Raw genomic sequence first — 21,141 nt, 5'->3', positions numbered from 1 at the left:
CGGATGTTTCCAGATTTTGAAGCCCTTAATGATTAATTTTCGATCCCGAGGCTTATCAGTCCTGTTGTGCCCACAATTGCGAATCCGAGAAACCACCGAGGAGCCGACACCGATGCAAACACACGAGGGTTTATTTACAAGCTCGGGCTTGGGTCCAAGTGCACCTGACACAGCGGAGCAGGGACTTGGACCCTGAGACTAAGAGGCGTAGCAGCTTTATCGGGCCCAGTGGCCCATGGGATACACAGAAAGTTGCACCGATTGAATTCCACCTTACCCTATAGGATCCACTTGAGCTGGCCTGTTACTGTGGTCAGAATCGGCACCCAGTTTTGGGGGGCACAAAGCAGGGTTACATTGTTATGAGCCGATTTCTGATTAGGGTGTGCCCAGCAGGCTCGGCTAGGGTGGGGCAGCGCCTTAAGCAATAAGCAGGTCACGTGGGGGTCATAGGGGAGGTGGCGGGTGTAGCACAAAATGGAATCAGTCCTGCTCTGCTTGTCCAGGGGTAGGGGATTTCTGTTAAATTTCCTGGGTCCCACAAGTCCTGGACGCTGTCTTGACTCCTCGGCCAGCCTGCTCACACAGCCCAGGAGCCCTGGGGTCAGGGCTCAGCAGGGAAGGAAACGAGCGTCTGCTTTCGTGGCGCCTGCATCCACTTTCTCAGGGAGATTTTTATTTTAGGATCATCACAGATGTAATTACGGAAGAGTCGGAGAACTTTACGCAGAACTTTTTCTGAAGCCTGTGAGGATGAATTGCTGCCTGGATCTCTCCCCGTTACTGGAGTGTGTTTTACCCAGAAACAAGGTTATTCTCAAAAATATTCACAGTTGAGCCAGACAACTCAGAAGACCAGCACGGACGCATGGCGATCGCCGAAGCCTCGGGTGCCAGGCAGGTTGGGCCACTTGTCCCCGCGACTCCTTATGGCACAGGGACGCGGCTCAGCATCACCTTGACCCTTGTGAAGACTCTAGACTGGCTGTTGAGCAGAATATCCCTCAGCTGTCGCCGATGTTTTGTCGTGACAAGATTCAGCTTGTGCGCCTGTGGCAGGGATCCCTCCAGGGAGGCGCTGTGCCCCCCCATTCCACCTTGCCAGCGGACTCAGAGCTTTGGTTTGTCCCATTGCTGGTGAAGGTCCTTTTGATGGCTTCGTGAAGGTGTCACCTGGCAGGCTTCTCCACGGAAAGTTCTTCACCTTGTAAATATTTTATAGGATGCTGCCACGGAACTTAAATGTCTGATTCCTTTTCATTTGCTCATTAATCCACATTAGTATGGGTTCCTCTCTGAGACCCTGAAATAAACCATTTCTCCAAGTTGCTCTGGCTCCTTTTTTTTTTTTTTTTAAGATTATTTATTTATGACAGACAGAGGCAGAGACACAGGCAGAGGGAGAAGCAGGCTCCATGCAGGGAGCCCGACATGGGACTCGATCCCAGGTCTCCAGGATCACACCCTGAGCTGAAGGGGGCACTAAACTGCTGGGCCACCTGGGCTGCCCTACCCTGGTTCCTTTTAACAGAGCATTTCAAAGCCGAGATGTGGGAGTGAGGTGTGCCCGTTTCTGTGGTGGTGGTGTTGCTCCCACGCCCTTCAGTGGACAGAGCTGGGGGCTCTGCGTGTATGTGCGCCTGTGCACACACGTTTACGTCCGTGTCTGTTTGCATTGGTGTATGACCCATGTACTGAAAACCAGGAGTTCACACCAGTACTTCCAGTTGGCGGGATTGATCCCACTGCTGCTGGGTTTCTTCTGGCTTTCTGCCTTCCCAAATTCTCATGCCCCTCTGTGAGTGTGAGATTCCTGTCTGCCTTTATCCCTACTGCAGTTACTTATGGGGTCAGTCCTCCAGAGAAGCAACCACTCTGGTTTATAAATAACCGGTTGTTCACTGCCGTTACTACCCTTTCTGCACAGATGCGCTCCTCACTGTGTCAGCTGACAGCACCGCTACCCCTCAGACCTCACCTGCCTCCATCACTCACCTGGTTCTGGCTGAGACCCACCCCCTGCCATCCACAGCCACCCTGTGGACGCTGTCTTCATTTCACTTCCCTGGAGATCCACTTCTGCTTGGGTTCTGCATTCCCACTTAGTTGCCTCTCACTCCCACCCTTGGGAAGGCACCCTCCTCACCCGACCTGGCTCTAAGCCTCTCGCCTCTTCCACCCCCGCCCCCGGGCACTCACCTCACTCTGCTTGGGCTCCAATGTCTGGCTCTCGGTGGAGCAAGGGTTCCTTCCTCTGCTGGCACAGATCAGATGCCCTTCTCTCTGCCCCCACCTACCAGTTTTAGGACTGAATTGTGTGAGTTTTTACAAACTGTGTCTTTTGAGGAATTGACCCAGTTCATCTGGTTTATCAATTGTGTGAACGAGAGTTGTTGATAATGCTCCTTAATTATCCTTTTAGTGTCCATAGGGTCTGTAGTGATGTTTATTCTTTCGTTTCTGATATTTGTAATTTGTGTCATCTGGGCTTTTCTTAGTTAACTTTGCTAGAGGCTTATTGTTTTTATTGTTTTTTTTTCTCCCAAAGAAAATCATGCTATGGACTAAGTTGTGTGCCCTGGAAATTCATATATTGAAGCCCCAACCACCCCCAGCATGACTGTATTTAGAGATAGAGTCTTTAAGAGGTTAAATGATGTAATAAGAATAGAGTTCTAGTCCAGCAGGGCTCATACTCATACCCTTGTCTGAAGAGGAAAAGACACCAGAGTGCTCCCTCTCTTTCATGTGAGGATACACAAGAAGGCAACTGTCTCCAAGCTAGGAGGATAGCCCTCACCAATTACTGATTTCAGATCCATCTTCTTTTCTGATACATACATTTAATGCTGTAAGTTGCTTTCTGAAGTACTGTTACCACTACATCCTACAGATTTTGATGAGCTGTATTTTAATTCTCATTTAGTTTGAGGTATTTTAAAATTTCTCGACATTTCTTCTAGATCCAGGGGTTATTTAGAAGTGGGCTGTTTAATCTCTAACTATATTGGGATTTTTCCAGCTATCTTTATTACTGACTTGGTCTAATTCCATTATGGTCTGAGAGTATACATTTTATAGTTTCTGTTCTTTTAAACTTTCCATGTGTTTTTATGGCCCACGGTGTTTTGTGGCTCAGACTGTGTTCTGTTTAGATGTATGTTCCACACGAGTTTGAGAAGAAGGCGTGTTCTGCTGTTGCGGGAGGTAGGCTGTAGACGTCAGTCATATCCAGTAGACTGATGGTAGTGTGGAAATCAGCCGTATCCTTGTGATTTTCTGCTTGCTTGCTCTGTGCATTTCTGATAGTGGAGTGTTCAGGTCTCCAACTATTATGGATTCATCTGTTTCTCCTTGCAGTTTAATCAGTTTTTGTCTCACATAGTTTGAGGCTGTCTACTTAGGCATATACACATTAAGGACTGTAATGTCTTCTCGGAGAATTGACTCCTTTATCATTGCAGAATGCCTCTGCCTTCATAATTTTCCTTGTTCTCCAGTCTACTTTGTCTGAATAGAGGTACTTTACTTTTCTTTGCTCAGTGTTAGCGTGGTGTATCTTTCCCATAATCTCTCTGTCTTTATATTTAAAGTGGGTTTCCTGTAGACAGTGTATAGTTGGGTCTTGTATTGGTTCACTCTGACAACCTCTTTGCTTGGTGTCTTTAGACCATTGCCATTTAAGGTGATTATTGAGGGGTACCTGGGATGCTCAGTCGGTTAAGCGTCCATCTTCAGCTCAAGTCATGATCCCAGGGTCCCGGGATTGAGCCCCGCATGGGGCTCCCTGCTCGTTGGGGAGCCTCCTTCTCCCTATCTGTCCCTCCCCCACACACTCATGCTTTTACTTGTTCTCCTTTCTGTCTCAAATAAATGAAAAAAGTCTTAAAAAATAAAGGGATTATTTGATAGAGTTGGATTAATACTGACCATATTTGTTACTGTTTTCTATTCATTCCCTTGTTCTTTGTTCCTATTTTTTGTCTTCCACTCTTTGTCTACCATCTGAGTTTCAGTTAAGCATTTTATAAGATTCTGTGTTCTTTTCTTTCTTAGCTTATCAGTTATACCTCTTTTTCATTTACTTTAGTGGTTGCCTTAGGGCTTGCCATGTATGTTTACAACCAGTCCAAGTCCACTTTCAGATGACACTGTACCACTTCACAGGTAGTACAAGTACGATAACAAAATATTCCTAATCCATCCCTGTTGTCTCTTGCGTTGTTGTCATTCATTTGACTTATACATCAGCATAAATGGGTATATATGCCATCGACTTTGTTTTTTAAGATTTATTTTTTTAATTTTTAATTGATTTATGATAGTTACACAGAGAGAGAGAGAGAGAGGCAGAGACACAGGCAGAGGGAGAAGCAAGCTCCATGCACCAGGAGCCCGACGTGGGACTCGATCCCGGGTCTCCAGGATCGCGCCCTGGGCCAAGGGCAGGCACCAAACCACTGAGCCACCCAGGGATCCCATGCCGTCGACTTTGGAAGTAAAACACGCAGTTTTTTTTTTACCAGCCCATGGGTTTCTTCGGGGATAGTAGAGAGTTACGGTCCGGAAAGCGACAGCAAACCCACATAGGAATCCAGAGTACAAAGGGGAGGAGCACTCTTCTACAGAAAGTCCACGGGAGTAAACTGGGACTCCAGAGTGTAGAGGCTTCTCATTGGCTGAGTAGTGACAATTCCTCATTGGCTGAGCTGTTGCTGGGCGGGGACAAAATCTTCCTTCCCCTGCAGGGATAGTCAGGCTTCTACCCGTCAGAAGATGCAAGGTGTGTCTCCTTCAGTTGGGTCTGCAAGGGGCTGTGAGGAATGTCACAGTCTGAGAGCTCCCCCTTCTGGCCTCCCGACTCCACTTTAAATTAGGTCATTAATACTGTTATGGTTATTATTGCTCTACTGGTTTATTTTTCTTCTTTCTCAAGTACATATTTTAGTACTTTCAGAAGAGGGTTGTGGGTAGTAGATGTTAACATCTGGCAATATTTAAACTGGATACGATATTCTAGGTTCTTAGTAATTTTCCTTCAACATTGGAGATAGTAGTTCATTTTCTTCTAATCTGTCAATCTGTTATTCCTTGGTAAGTAATTAGTATGTTCTGTTGATTTCTTAGATTTTTCTCTTTATCCTTGATAGTCTGCAGTTTCTTTACAATATGTCCAAGAATGGATGGTTTGGATTTATTCTTTTAACACGTGGAATTTTTCAATTACAGAATTCATATCTAACCTGAATTCACGAAAAGTATTAGATGTTAATTTTTTTATCCCCCCTTCCTCTTGAATCTGTTAGACATAGATTGGTGTATCTTAATTTATCATGTATTTTTCATAGCTTTTTCTTTCCATTTTCTTTTTATTTCTCTGAACTGTTTTTGGAAGCTTTTCTTAATTCTTTGAATTATCACTTTTCGCTTCCAGTTTACTTTATCTTTTGAGTTTTCAATTCGATGACTATTTCCTGCTGCTTAGAATTCTAACAGTTCTTTTTTACCTCTGCAAATCTTTTTATATGCACCTGCTTTGTTTCATGAATATGAGTCCTCTTTATCTCTTGGCTATCTTAAGTATGTTTATTTTAGAGCCCCTTTCAAATGTTCTTTCTCCGTTTCCTCAGATGTGAATCTCTGCCCCTTGACAAAACCTTATTGAGTTTATTTGTTTTAACATTTATGATGGCATTGATTTGTGGACTTTTGGTTTTGTTTGAAAGCTTGTGTTGTATGGACATTTTCTCTCAGAAAATTTCATCAACCACCTTACCTTACCTTCACTCCTGCTCCATAGATCAGAGTTTTTATTTTTGGCTGTAAGGTCACACCCTGAAGAGAGAATGTATTTCCAGACCCAAGATCCCATGACAGGCAGGCTTGGCTCCAAATAACTTTAAAGATAGGTTAGACCAGTTTACAACATCATCTCACGTCTCCAGCATTGCTAACATCTGGTAACATTTAGTGGTGTAAAACAACCATTTTATAGCGTGTATGGATTCTTTGGTCAGGAATTCAGAATGGGCACAGGGCAAAGGGTTTGTCTTGGTTCCACAGTGTCTGGGGCCTCAGTTGGGTTCATTTGAATCTTTGTTGCATGTGCGGCAGCTGATTCTAACCTTTGACTGGGACCTTGATTGGGATGCTTATCTGAAATACCTGTAGTGACCTTTCCATGGGGTTGCTTGAGCTTCTTCTCAGCATACTGGCTGGGTTTGGAAAGTGAGCACTCAGGAGGACAGGTCCTAAGTACATGGCATTTTTGCCATTGAGCTTTGAAGTCACATAACACCACTTCATGTTGTTTATAAGCCCCACCCTGGCTCACAAGAAGGGAATACAGAGCCCGTCTCTCAGTGGGACACGTGTCAGTGACACATTGTAAGAAGAGCACGTGTGTTGGGAGACATGTTGTGGCCCTCTTTGAAAATTATAGTCTGCCAAGTTGGGAAAATAAATTATTTTAATTGTTAGTAAGCCAGTAAAGGAATTACTTAAACATCTTTTCACGTGATGAGGGTTGAAACAAGATTTTTAAATGTAATCTCTTCAAGTAAAGTTTAATATCAAACGTATTCCACGATAATTTCTTGTGTTAAGATTTTTATGAAAGTACTTTTAAATGTATCATCTTTTTGTTATATTTTCTATTAATAGCCCTAAGATAGCTTTTTATCACTTCTTATTTTGCAGATAAAAATAAAAAATGTAATATGGATTCATTAAGAGATTCACCCAAAAAGAAATCTGAAAAGAAACAACAGCACATCTGTTTGAAAGATGTAAATAAGGTTGTATTTTAAAATGTTTATTAGGTGTAAAGCTCATGCGATGTTAATTTTAGAATATTCTCATTTGAAATCTAGGAACCAAAAATATGTTTTCTGTTAAATCCTTGGCTATCATAGTGTTTTTTTCAGGAAGAAATATAGTTTGTGTGTTTGCTCTAATTCAAAAGAACAAGATAACTCCAGCTTCCCTCTTAGTTCCTGGCCTAGGGGCTTCTCTGCAGGATTGGCCATTTATGTTCATTTATTATTTCTTTTAAAGACCTTATTTTATTATTTGAGAGAGCATAAGTGAGAGAGGGTATAAGCAGGGGGAGCAGCAGAAGCAGACAGCCCGAAGGGCAGGGAGCCCAACATGGGGCTTGATCCCAGGACCCCGAGATCGTGACTAGAACTGAAGGCAGATGCTTAACTGGCTGAGCCACTCAGGCACCCCTATTTATGCTCATTTATTTACTTATTTTAAGATTTTATTTATTTATTCATGAGAGATACAGAAAGAGAAGCAGAGACACAGGCACAGGGAGAAGCAGTCTCTCTGTGGGGGGCCCTAATGCCGGGACTCGATCCTGGGACCCCGGGATCACAATCTGAGCCAAAGGCAGATGCTCAACTGCTGAGCCACCCAGGTGCCATATTTATGCTCATTTAACAAGGATGTGAAAACCTGAGAGATTATGGGACATTTAAACAGTTCAAGCCTAACGTGTCTTTCCAGTCCTTCAACAAGACAAGTGAAATCATTAGAGGACATTTGAAATACTGATTATCTGAAGTGCCAACTGCTTGCTACTTGGACACTTTAATCTAGTGATTGTAGCAATGGCATAATCACATCCAGTTCTTTGTCTCTCCCTGTGTTGCCTGAAAATAATCTGGTATGGTTGTTTATGAGAATAATGTCCATGGAATTTTAGTTCCATAAGAATACATATTCTTGCTAAAAAAGATATATATATATTTTTTACAGTGTGTTGAATCCTCAGTGTACTGGCCGACAAAGAGGGGGATAACCATATATGCTGAGCCAGATATACCAGCAGCAAGGTATGATTTGAAAATTCATTGTAATGGGCTAGATGCATAAGTGTATTATCGTCTTTCACAGTATTCTGTGTGGTTGATGATAGGAAAGGATTCAGTTTCAATAGAGTAGCCCCAGATATTTTGATTAAACGTATATTAATTTAAAAGAAAAACCTGGGGCAGCCCCGGTGGTGCAGCGGTTTGGCGCCACCTGCAGCCTGCGGTGTGATCCTGGGGACCCTGGATAGAGTCCCGCGTCGGGCTGCCTGCATGGAGCCTGCTTCGGCCTGTGCCTCTGCCCCCCTCTCTCTCTGTGACTATCATAAATAAATAAAAATATTAAAAGAAAAGAAAAGAAGGGAAGGGAAGGGAAACCTGTAACAACTGGTCAACAGCAAAATTGACCAAAAATTGGCAGTGGCCCTAGAGTCTCCTTGTTACCTTGTTGGACAAAGCTGTTCCTGTAAGGCAGGTCCAGTGAAATGGTAAAGGCTGGGTGAGCGTGGGCCAGCCGGCAGCCGATTTACAAGGTAATCATGGACAAGGCTTTGACATCAGAGGCTTTGACTGTAACGCTGGCCATGTCAGGATGCAGCTTAATGTTGTTTGTGAAATCACGGAAAAGCTGTGCTGTTACACGTGTCACAAGTAGTGTAAGATCTTCGAGTCGTGTGTTCCATTCTTCTTCTCCTGGGCTTTACATTAGCGTCACACATTTCACTTATACATTCTTGATAAATCGTAGACTTTAGTATCATTTCTATTTAAACAGGGATCTTTTCAAGAGAATTAAATAAACAGAAAGAAAAAATACCTCCTGTGTTTACCTGTGTAGTTACCATCAGTGCTTTTCATGGTTTGTGTGGCCCCAGATCTCCATCTGGCATCGCTGGTCTTGTCCCTGAAGGGCTTCCTTTACTGTTGATTGTATGGTGGGTCTGCCGGTGATGAATTCTTCCAGTTTTTGTCTGTCTGGAAAAATTATTTCAGCTTCATTTTTGAAAAAAAAAAAAAAGGGTATTTGTTGCTAGGTAAAGAATTCGAGATTGACAGTTCCTTTTTCCCTGTATTTTAAAGATACTGATGTACTGTCTGCTGGCTGCTTCACTCTCAAAGCAAAAGCTATGTCATCTTTTACTTTGTTCCTTTGTTTGCAACATTATCTTTTTTCCTCTGACTGCTTTTGAGATTTTTCTCTTTGTTTCTGGTGTGAACAATTTAATTATGATACACATGCCTGGGTCTAGTTTCTCATGCTTAACACTCATTAAGGCTCTTCACGTGTAGGGTTCCGTCTGGCATCAGTTTGGAGACTATTCGGCTGCTGTTGTAGAGATGTTTGTACCCATCTCTTTCTCTTCTCCTTTTTGAGACTCTGATGAGTCAAGTTTTATTCCTTTTGATAGTGTCCAGAAGGTCATTGACTTGGCTTATTTTTTTTCACCTTTTTTCCTTGCTATTTTCCACATCAGCAATGCTGCTGGTGTCTCTGTAACTCACTCGAGCCTTCTATCATCTCCATCCTGCTATTTAGCACATCTGGTGAATTTTTTTATTTGACGTAGTCTATTTTTTCAGTTCCAAAATTTTCACACGATACTTTGTATAGTTTGTATATCTTTGCAGAGAACTTGTTCCACTCAAGAGCACGTACCCCTACCCCGTCCTCTCTGAGGGATCTCGCTGATGACAGCTCCTTGAGGGTACGCGACGATTCCCACTCGCCTGCCATCTTGGGGTTCACACCTGCTGATTGTCTTTTCCCTTGACAGTTGATTTGGTTTTCCTGGTTCTTTGCGTGTTGTGTTCTGGATGTTTGGAATATTATGGTGTGAGACCCTGGTTTCTGTTCAGATCCTCTGGACGATGTTGGCCTTTGGTGTTTTTGTTGTGTATTTAGCAGCAAGTCCGTAACTCCATTCAGACCTCGGATAGTGTCTCAGTTTGTGTGGGTGGTGGCTGTAGCTGTGCTTTGGGTTTGTTTTGAACATGCTCAACGAGGGCAAGCCTGGGACTTGTGTTGGGTCATAAGGAGGAATGAGGGACGGCCTCCCCCAACACCATCTCTTTTTTTCCAGAATTTTCCTCACATTGACCATTTTCTAGCTGCTCCCTGTCCTTGAGCCTCTTTCCAGGTCGGTGGCTTTTCAGGGAGAAACAGGCGTGCAGTTGTGTGGGATTGGGGCCACTTGTGGAGCAAAACAGCAGCAGAAATGAGAGGCAACAGATAGAGGTTTCCCCATGCCTCTTTAGACCCAGACGCCCATTTCCCAGATCCTCTAGAGAGAGGGAGAGGTTTCCTCCCAGGGTTTTGGGTGACAGACTTGCTGTCACCACTGCAGCTGTGTGACTGGAGCTGGCCTCAGGACGGGGCCAGGAGAGAAAAAAAGTGAAAAGAGAACATCAGTCAGGGTCAAGCTGGCTGGCTTACGGCTCTGGAGGGTTCTCTCAGTGCTTGGTGTCAACATTCACAATTCAGTTCTGTGTCTGGGGCCAGCCTCGGGTCAACGTCGGGAGACAGAGGAAGGTAAAAGCCCAGGGAACATGGTTTTCATCCTTAAAGAGCAGAGTGTCCGTTCTCACAGAAATAAATCCACGCATGTAGAGCAACTCACTCCTCAGTGCTACTTACTGAGTTTCCTTCCAGAAAATAAAGGCATTTTCAGGATTGAGGTAAATGGACTCAGACAATCTAATGAATGTTTTTTGGTTCCTAGCGTTTTATGTCAGAAGCCAAACGAGAAACCACTCAGGTTGGCCGAGAAGAAAGAACACAACGAGAAAAATGGCTGTGTGAAGTACGAAGTTTTTCCTTGGTCTAAATTTTTTATTGAGATAATTATAACAAAATTATAAGCAGGGGAAGAATTTACATTTGATTTTATTATTTATTTCAAACTTACGTTTCCATTTGGAAAATATGCATCTAGTGTCTGCTGTAGGCTTTGAAGTTAATTTTTTTTCCTATTCACTAGGGTAGATTTTTCTTTTAAAATCTTTATTGCACTGAAAATACTCATTTTCTGTCTCCCTTTCCTGATTCTCTTGGTGAAGTGAACAGTATTATGAAGCAAATTAGATATGGTTGGTCTTTGGGGCTGTTGATCTTCTGTGGGTTGGCGTCTGCTGTCTTCCTGGTTTTCTGATGGTAAAGGGGTCTTCCACCTGCTGGAGGAACTATTTAGTTCCTTACAGCGTGGAATTGGGTTTTGGTGGGGGTTTTTTGTTTTTGTTTTGTTTTTTCATCCTGTCAGATTTACAAGGTAATCATGGACGAGTTGTTAACAATAGAGTAGTAGCTTTATTTCATACTTGTTTAATCCATGAAACATTTTCATACCCATTTTTATGACTTCTTACCCAGCCAGCCTTATCCTTCCAAGCAACCGTAGCTGCTCTGAAGTCACCAGAGTGACAAGGAATTTGCGACAGTTCACGACTGGGTTGGTCGCACTGTATCGCTTGATGGGCCTAGGTGGCTGGGGAGAGGGTGTTGACTGCAAGGCCATTTGGGCTGCCTGCCTCCCGGAGCCCGCCCTTTGGCCCTGTAACATCCTCTCACCTGGTAGGAGCTCCTCACAGGGCCCCGGGGCCAGGGGCTTGGAGGGCTGCCCTGTGTGGACATCCTCCCCCTAGGCATCCCTCCACCCTGACTACCTGGAAGCCGTGGGGCTGCGTGTGGTTGTTTCCCTGGAACAAGAGACCTTGCATTATCCATGTGGCTCATTTCTTACTTTCATCATATTTAATTCTAACGTGATAAATTAACCCTGAGCTACTTGATTGCCTTTTATTTTCATATTAAAAGGTTGTATCTCTTCTCCTCTTGGGCTCGGTGCCCTTTACTTAGAACCCGTTGATTAAACTGTGGCAGTTATTCGGTCAGTCCCTGAGAGCCACAGGGAAACTTGAAGTGGTTCAAGATGACAACACAGAAGGGAGGAGGCAACATGAGATGACCTGGTAATCCTGCAGGTTTCCATCTCCTTCAGAACAGGTGTTCCTGGGCTTGGCAGCACTGTGTCCACAGCCTGGAAGCCAGCGTGCAGGGCAAGCACTCTACTGATGTGACCCCTGTGGCCTTTGTATCAGTAAACAGGACAAAACCAGACAAGCAGGAATTTCACAGCTGTGCCCTGGGATATGCAGTTGACCCTTGAACAACATGAGTGTTGGGAGACTGACCTTCCACACAGTTAAGTCTGTGTGTAACTTTTGCCTCCCCCCAGCCTACTGCTGACCAGAAGCCTTAGCATCACATAGTCGATTAACACGTATGTGTGTGTTAAATGATTTTGTACGGTATTCTTACAATACAGTCAGCTGGAGAAAAGGAAAGGTTATTAGGAAGATCACGAGGAAGAGAGTACACTTTCAGTGTAAACAATCCACACGTAAGTGAGTGCGCTCGGCTCAAACCTGTGTTGCTCAAGGGCCAACTGCGTATTTCGTTTTATCTCTGTCAAGAAGAATTAGAATTCAGCTGAAGAAGTATTAGCACTTTTCCCTTCAAATGGTCCTTTTCACCATTTTATAGGTTATTGCAGTTCTTAAATCCTGATCCTTTGAGAACTGATGGGCTCTCTGATCTGCGGCAGGTATTATAACCCTAAAGAAATGTAAAAATCCAAGACAGCTCTTTGCTTTTTAAATTCTCCTCCTTCCTCGTCTGAATTGGAGATTAGAAGAGAAACCAAACCCCCTTAGGTGGGGACTCTCCCTGAAGACATCCTTTTAGAGATCCTCCAGTGAATTATTGCATTAGAGAAATTATTATTATTCTGGGGAGGGGGTAGTAGATGCTCTTCCTTTTGGTGGGTTTGGTGGGTTTTGATGAGCATCTGTACCGAGGCTGTCCTCCCTTTGCATTAAGTGGTTGACTTCCTGCTCTCTCAGCTGCAGAAGCTGCGGTCCAGCTCCCAGCAGCCCTTGGCCGTGCTCCGGAACAAGATTGAGCCTTGCTTATCCATTGACACGTCGCCACTGTCGGCAGACCTGAGAAAGGTAACAGTGCACCTGACCCTGTTCTGAGTAAACCATTCCAAGGCTGCATTTGTATAGTTTCTTTGCTTTTGACTCATTTCTCATTTATTCTTTAGGTCAACTTCCTGTAAGTGGATAATTTCTTTGTAGTGAAACCATTGTAGAACTCTTTTTTTTTTTTTAATTACAAATTTATTTTTTATTGGTGTTCAATTTGCCAACATATAGCATATCACCCAGTGCTCATCCCATCAAGTGCCCCTCTCAGTGCCTGTCACCCAGTCACCCCTACCCCCCGCCCACCTCCCCTTCCACCACCCCTAGTTCGTTTCCCAGAGTTAGGGGTCTCATGTTCTGTCTCCCTTTCTGATATTTCCCACTCATTTTTTCTCCTTTCCCCTTTATTCCTTTTCACTATTTTTTATATTCCCCAAATGAATGAGACCATATAATGTTTGTTCTTCTCCAGTTGACTTATTTCACTCAGCATAATACCCTCCAGTTCCAAAAAAAAAAAAAAAAAAAAAAAATACCCTCCAGTTCCATCCACAAATACCCAAATGGTGGGTATTTGTCGTTTCTATTGGCCGAGGAATATTCCATTGTAGAACTCTTCATGCTTTTCTGAAATAAGTTTTCAAATGCGTCTCTGGAAAGGGGTCCCGAGAAGGAGCAGCAAGTGGCCAGGGCAATTAAGACGTACCTGTGAGTGTTCTTCTCAAAACTGCATTAGAGACCTGCCCTTTCAGTTAGTGAATTGACCACACGTATTTATTTCTTTCTTGATTCAAAAAAAGAAAAAAAAGAAGAAAATAAGCTAAAACCACAAGGATGAATTGAATGACAGTATAGTCTTCAGTGGCTTAGAAACTTCCTCAGGCTTTCGAAAGATGGAAAAGAGGCAGCAGAGTGTGGCTGGGAAAGGAAGGAGGGAAGTCAGAGGTCCAAACTGAGCATCCACAGCCTCTCGGGAAGGACAGTCTTTTGGAAGGAACTGAAGGGGCCTAGAAATGCCCCTCACATGAATTCTTTCAGTAAAAACACCTGCTCACTGTCCTGGCTTCCGGCAGGGGGGGTGTGGCACTCAACGGTGCCAAGTGCCGCCCTCCACACATCTCCCAGCCAGCTTTAGGAGGCCTCCTCCCTGCACACACACATCAGGGATCCTTAGATACTTTTGATGAAAGCTGCCACCTAAAAAGAAAATAAAATCATTATTTATTTTTTAAAAAGATTTTATTTATCTGAGGGAGAGAGAGAGAGCACAAGCAGGGGGGGCAGCAGGTAGAGAGAGGGGGAGAAGCAGGCTCCCCACCAGCAGGGAGCTCAGCATGGGGCTCGATCCCAGGACCCAGGGATCATGACCTGAGCCCAAGGCAGACGCTTAGCCAGCTGAGCCACCCAGGCAGCTCTAGGAGCGTATTTTAAGAAGTAGACCAAAACAAACTCTGAAGGAAACCGTGTAGGCAGTAGAAGTGCTGCAAAATAAATACCGTCAGAGATAGTATTAACAGTATTTATTAAACAATAAGAATAAAAGGTTTTTGGAAATTCAGAATGTTATAAAATAGAAACCAAGGGGTGTCTGGGTGGCTCATTGGTTAAGCGTCTGCCTTCGGCTCAGGGTGTGACCCCAGGGTCCCTGGATCAAGTCCCACATCGGGCTCCCCGCAGGAAGCCTGCTTCTCCCTCTGCCTGTGTCTCTGCCTCTCTCTCTCTGTCTCTCATGAATAAATAAATACAACCTTAAAAATAAAAAGAAAATGAAACCAAGCAGCAGATTGGAGAGAGAAAATGAGAGGGGAGCTAATAGAGCAAAAAGACGAAGAGATGAAAAGAGGGGGAAAACAGAATTTGAGGGTTGTTTGGAGGTTTAGTCTCTGAAGTGGGATTTAAAAAAAAAAAAAAAAAGAATGAAGGAAGCAGGCAGAGAATTCTGAGAAGAGCAACACACAAGTGATTTCCAGACCTAGTGGAAGGGACTGTCCAAATAGGAGAGGCCCCACCATGCATGCCCCCACGAGCCCAGCACATGAGGGGACAGGATCGTGGGTGCTCGGCTGTGAGGTGTCTATCCCGGGGTGGGGTTTGGGGGCTTCCCAGATCACGAATGGCTTCATATTTGGCTTCAGTAACACCCAAGGGGCGCTGATTCCGAGATTTGGGTGAAAAGTGATTTCTGGCCGAGACATTTTCAGACATGCAGAGTCTCGTAGGAATTGACTTCCTGAAGAAGGACACTGCTGAGGTATCCTCTCCACCAGAGCAGGAAGGTCAGCCAAGGACGACCGGCGTCGCAGCAGGGACAGCGCAGGGGGGCCGCAGGGGGACGGCTGCACGTGGGGACGAGGACCTCACCCACACGGTGTGCTCAGGAGTTCAGCGTAGCTGGAGACCTGTTTCTGTTGCCACACTTGGGAGGTTCGAGTGACTGGTACATAGAAAAATAAGCAAATAAAAAAAAAAAAGAAAGAAAAATAAGCAAATAAAGGCATGCGGTTTTTTAAGTATTATTTAAGTAATCTCTGTACCCAGTGTGGGGCTCAGACTCACAACCCCGAGATGAAGAGCCTCTGACTGAGCCAGCCAATAAAGTCGTATTTGAAAAAAAAACAACAAAAACAAAAAACTTTGTAAGTAAAGCTGATGTACTCCCAGCCTGTTGGGAGGAGGAGCCATGTCCTTGCTCTAGAACGCTCTAAGCACCTGGTTTTAATTTGGAGCCTAGAAAAGCAAGTGTCTTATGGCAGAAGCTTGGTGCTGGGAAAAGACGCAGGGACTTGTCAAATTAGGACTTAGAAAATACCAGATTGAGCACCGTGTAGTGGCTGTGGTGGTGGGCGGGGGTGCGGGAGTGAGAGATGGAGTTTTTGTTGGTTTTCTACGCTTCATCGGTGGTGTTTGGGTGCTGGTGTTTTACAGGCCCTTCAGAGGAACAAGTTCCCGGGACCTAGCCACGCCGAGTCCTACTCGTGGCCTCCCATAGCGCGGGGCTGTGACGTGGTGGTCATCTCTCACTGTGGGAATGATCCTCTGCTGTACCTCCCGCCAGTGCTTACGATTCTGCAAACGGGGGGCTGCTACAAGTCTTTACCAAGTAGAAATGGAGTAAGTTGGAGACCGTTTTGTTTCAACAACGAAATGGCTTAAGTATGTCTTTTTCAGTTTTACGCCTAACCTGTGGGGAAGCGTGGGTCACGTTACTCACTTGGTTTCCGTGACAGGACAGGAACTTGCCAGAGTCATTGATGCTCTGACACTGATTCTCCGGAACCTCGAGCCCCCGTTGTGGCCAGCGGCTGAGCCAAGAGATTCTGGCGTTTGGAGATGAATATATAACTTACAAACTCACTCCACTGATTTAACTCCTCTGTCCCGGTCCCCCTGGGGGATGATCAGGCCGGGTACAGTTCACACCGTTTCATAGATGAGCAAATTAGCCTCCTCCGACAAGTGAGACCAGAGGTGGGATGGGAATGTAGATTTTTTTGTCACCTTGCCCCACATTCTTCTGATTATTTCCCAGCACCCACCCTGCTGTGTGATCCTACATTATTCTTCCCATGCGTGGGAATCCGCAAGTAGCGGTGAAGGATACTGGAAAGGAGAGAAGTGGGGTGTGGGGTCAGCTGATAGTGAGGCAGTGACCCCTGCTCTGCTGGGTCCGGGCGGTCAGGCGACCCGTGCAGAAGACGCGTGTCTCAGAGGATGCGCTACGGACAGTTGCATTACTCATCATCACAAGGTGAAAGGTTGTAGTAAGAAAAGACCGTTGCATTCAGGAGAGGTCCTCATTTTTCTAATCCTGCTGTGTGGCTTTAATGGTTTCCCCTGGGAATCCGCAGTGGCTAGGTTATTACGTATTGATTAGCCATCTCCGTCCCTCGGCTCGCAGCTGACCTCTGCAGACCAGATGCAGCTTGTGTTGAGCTATAGCCGAGGCGTGGCCTCTCGCGTCCTCTGCTGTCTCCACGTCCCTGGGGTCAGCCTGCTTTGGGGCCTGGCGCCTGGAAGCTGGCACCCACCTGGATCTGCACGAAGGAAAGGGGAGACTCGTTCTCGTCTTCCGTTCATTGAGGGCATGTGTCCGGGAGGGCGTTTGGCAGGCAGTGCACCTTCAGGAGATGCCTTTGGGTTGGGGGAGGTCAGGGTTCACATGGAGCCGTAGCAAACTTAATCCCCCTAAGGAAGAGATGCTAACCTTTTCTCAAGCCCCTTTCGGGAGGCGGCTCGTTCACCGGGTGCCTGGGAGCAGGAGCTCTGGAGCCAGACTGCCTGGATTCAGATCCTGTTGCTCCTGTGTCTTAGCTGTGTGGCTTGGGCAACTGACCTTACGTCTCTGTGCCTCACACCCATCTGCGAAATGAGGTAATAATAGGTCCGAGCCTGTAGGAGTGATCTAAAAACAAAAGGAATTAATATTTGTGAAATGCTGGGTGTAAGCCCTAGAAAAATCTGAGTCCTTGTGTCTAAATCCATTCTAATCAAATTATACCTTTTCTGATCTACAGGACAATGATGGGAGCAAAAAAAAAAAAAATCCTGCAGTGCTTACTCTGTGCAAGGAGATGTTCTGCATGCTTCACAGACACTATGTTCAATTCCTAAGTTTTGACCCAAATTATGTGAATTTGTCTTTGCAGCCTCTGGCAGTCATCGTGTGCCCTGGGTGGAAAAAGGCCCAATTTATTTTCGAATTACTGGAAGACTATAGCATGTCCTCCAAGCCTCTTCATCCGGTGTTGTTAACAATTGGACTCCACAAAGATGAAGCCAAAAACATGAAGCTTCCAAAGGGGTGTAAGCATCCTTCCCAAGCCGTTTGGTTTTCCCTGCAGAACGCAGTGGAGCCCTGCCAGGCAGGCGCAGCTGCACAGGACACGGGCACCAGCCCAGTGATGGGTGGGACCTCGCCGCGGGTTCCGGGCGGGCGTAGAAGGGCGAAGGTTCCATCTTGGCTGACAGCCATTCCACTGAGAAGACAGCATGATTCCTTCACTCAGCAACTACTTATCAAATACCTTTGTTAGATGTCGACTGCACCCCCAGCCCTGCCCTTCAGGAGCACAAAACCTGGTGGGAGCCCAGGCACTAGTCAGATAAGGACAGGTGGTGTTCTGGACAGGCAGGCCTTGCCTGCCTGAGCAGGAAAAACCGTTTTGTTTTGTTTTGCTTTTTCATCATTAGACAGAAGTTCTAGAAAGCATGTGGCATCTTAGCAAAGGAAATGTGAGAAAAACCTTCGGGAAATCTGAATGTTAATTGTCTTCTCTTCTGAAATGTAGGTGACATCATTGTGACGACACCCCACAGCCTCCTGAGACTTCTCAAATACCAAAGCTTGCTATTTCTCAGGCTTTGTCACCTCATTTTGGATGAGGTGGAAGTGTTATTCTCTGAAGCTCATGAAGAAGTAAGTATGGCTCCATCGAGATGTCATCATCACTCAGAACTAAACGGAGGTGTGATTGAAGTCTACCTGCTTCTAGGAGTCAGGGGATGTGTCTCTGGGGAAAACGCTGGTTAATCTTGAGAAGCTTTCCCTTTAACTTTTATAATTAGGAAGAGAGTTCATCTGAAATTTCCTTCCCGAATTCTAAAGTTCTCTTTGAAGGGCAAAGAGGGATGTTTTCCAAAATACCGATATTTTTATGATTATGGAAGCAGTGCGTTTTTATTCTAGACAATTTGAGGTACAGGGAAAAGGACTTGAAAACCCCCAGCATCTATAGTGTTGCGCTCAGACGTAATCACTCTTCCTGTTGTGGAATAATTCCTGGTCTCTTGATACGTGGAGCTGACGACATCAGGCCTTATTAGGCTTGTTCGTAACTTGGCGTTTTTCAGTAAGCAGCATCGTGAGTACCAGTATCGTCAGTAACTCTTCCACAGCGTGATCGTTCCCTGGCCGTGGGCCAGTATGGAATCCTGTGGGTATGACTTGGTTGTTTTGAACGGTTCGAGTTTTGGACGTTCAGCATCATTTGTGTGTGTGCGTGTGTGTGTGCGCACATGTGCACGTGCGCGTGCGTGGCTAAAGAAAACATAATCTTTTTTGCGTGTTTCCCGTTGGATCAATTCCTAGGAAGGGGATTAATGGAGTAAAGGCTGGGAATTCTTATACGAAGGCATTTCTTGGGTCCAGTGTAACAAGCTGACCAGAGGCATTTCATTTGGGAGCAGTGATGTCCCCAGGTTCAAGTCCAGGCTCTGTTGCTCACTGACTCTGTGGGCCTGGGCAGGGTGCTTGAACGCCTCTACTTGCAAAACTGATACCCGGGATACTGCATTGTACAGTTCCCTCTCTGGGGATTGGGAGCGGGGACTGGGTTAGGCTCCCATGGACAGTGTGCGCCTGTGCCCCATCCCCTGCACCCCTGGCAGGAGGAGGCCCTAGGCCAGCGGGTTAAATGTGGCATCCCGTTAGCATAATCTGATTTCCAAGCATTCATATGGGCTACTCCTGTTCTTTGTGCTGCTTCTTCCTTTTCTTTGCTTATTTTCCATTTGTGGAGCTTTTTTAAAAACTTTTTTATAATCTGCATTTTCTTTTATTTAAAGTATAATTGTGAATGTTTTTCCATATCTTTATGTTCTTTAAAAATATGGCTGCATGTCATTCCATTATATGGACAACCATAAAGCTTTAACTATTCCCCTATCATTGGACATTTAATGATATTAATTTCTTTTTTTATTAATGTAGAACTTTTTAACATAAGGAAGTTAATTCTTCATTACCTATGTTATATGTTTACTCAGATATTGTTTGTGTTTTGTTCTGTTTATATTTAACATTCTCTCCTCTTATGTTTTTTTCTTTTGTTTGGAAAGGCCTTCCCCCACTCTGGGGACAGAACATGTATAGTTCTTTACTTTTTGTGGTCTGTCAAGCAGATTTTACTCCCTTTTGAAATAAACATGAAATTAATTACACTAATTTTTTTAGATGTTTGCCATATTAGATAACTTAAAAAAAAATATTGATGTTGAAGAAAGGGAATCCGCACCTCATCAGATTGTTGCCGTTGGAGTTCATTGGAGCAGACACATAGAACAGCTGGTCAAAGAGTTCATGAATGACCCCTACGTTGTGGTCACGGCCATGGAAGAGGCAGCTCTCTATGGCGGCGTCCAGCAGGTGCGGGCTCGTGGGCACGTGTGGGGATGGGGGCTGAGCAAGCAGCCCCGTACTGAAATATTACAGCTTTAGTCTCATCCACACATCTGTAATCATGTATTTAGATTTATATTGACTTCCTGTGCTTTCTTTTCTGTTAAAACCCTGGCTCAGCGATGAAAAGTAAAACCGGGGCACCTTGAATCTGTTTAAAACCACATTGTTGCTGTATTTCATTACCAGGTAGTGCACCTTTGCCTAGAATGTGAAAAAACCTCTACTCTTCTCCAGACTCTAGATTTCACTCCAAGTCAAGCACAGAAGACCTTGATCTTTACTGGTTCTGTAGCTGAAACAGAAATAGTGTGTAAGGTGAGGCCTTCCACGCATAAAACATCCTTACTGTTTGTTTGAACCGTGATCGAATCTCGAAATCATCAGAGAATTATACCAGGTAGTTAAATAGTCGACTGGGGATAAAGTTTCTGAGTTTATCATTAGTCAGAAGAGTCAAAAGAGGAGGTGGCTATTGCCGCAGAGTGTGGCTGGCAGTGAGGAGGGACGGCGGGAGGCCTGACCTTGAGGGAGGAGCCCGGGAGGTGGGACCAGCCTATCCACGGAAGCACATGTTCCCCTAAGGAGGCCGGTGCTTTGCGTTTTGTCGTTAAAAGGATCCCATTCATAAAGACATGCCAGTGAGGTCTATATCCTCCATTTTAAAAAGATAGAGCCTGGGCAGCCCCGGTGGCTCAGTGGTTTAGTACTCCCTTCAGCCCAGGCAGGGCCTGATCCTGGAGACCCGGGATCGAGTCCTACGTCAGGCTCCTGCATGGAGCCTGCTTCTCCCTCTGCCTGTGTCTCTGCCTCTTTCTCTCTCTGTGTGTCTCTCATGAAAAAATAAATAAAAATCCTTAAAAAAATAAAAATAAAAAAGATCCGGTAACACCAAGAGATAGATCACGTGGCCAGAAAAGCCAACTAAATTGGGTACAGATTTATTTAATATAACCTAAATCTGTATTCTAAATCTAAATATAGAAATGAAGCCAAATACAAATTACAAGAAAAAACAAAAAACAAAAACAAATTATAAGAATCAGGCTCCTGGATGGCAGAGTCGGTTCGGCTTCCAACTCTTGGTTTTGGCTCAGGTCATGATCTTGGGGTCCTGAGATCGAGCCCCACGTCAGGCTCCACACTCAGTGGGGAATCTGAGAG

At 44.9% G+C, this 21,141-nt stretch overlaps 1 protein-coding gene across 4 annotated transcripts in view; it reads left to right on the top strand.

Annotated features, from left to right (window-relative positions):
* TDRD12 (tudor domain containing 12) overlaps window positions 1-21,141 on the top strand; it is a 69,297-nt gene that overhangs the window by 24,202 nt on the left and 23,954 nt on the right. For 3 of the 4 annotated variants that reach the window (XM_041744096.1, XM_041744094.1, XM_041744093.1), the window contains exons 9-18: window positions 6,700-6,797; window positions 7,765-7,841; window positions 10,538-10,618; window positions 12,358-12,418; window positions 12,717-12,824; window positions 15,726-15,911; window positions 17,447-17,603; window positions 18,089-18,216; window positions 19,753-19,944; window positions 20,167-20,295. In XM_041744096.1, coding sequence (XP_041600030.1) covers window positions 6,700-6,797; window positions 7,765-7,841; window positions 10,538-10,618; window positions 12,358-12,418; window positions 12,717-12,824; window positions 15,726-15,911; window positions 17,447-17,603; window positions 18,089-18,216; window positions 19,753-19,944; window positions 20,167-20,295 — 1,217 coding nt within the window. The remainder of the gene's footprint in view (window positions 1-6,699; window positions 6,798-7,764; window positions 7,842-10,537; window positions 10,619-12,357; window positions 12,419-12,716; window positions 12,825-15,725; window positions 15,912-17,446; window positions 17,604-18,088; window positions 18,217-19,752; window positions 19,945-20,166; window positions 20,296-21,141) is intronic. The other variant, XM_041744095.1, reaches the window with a different exon arrangement.

This window comes from Vulpes lagopus, chromosome 2 (assembly GCF_018345385.1).
Source record: "Vulpes lagopus strain Blue_001 chromosome 2, ASM1834538v1, whole genome shotgun sequence".
Classification (NCBI taxonomy): Eukaryota; Metazoa; Chordata; class Mammalia; order Carnivora; family Canidae; genus Vulpes; species Vulpes lagopus.
Note: the sequence above shows the minus strand (reverse complement) of the source record. Positions and strands in the feature narration are given on the sequence as shown.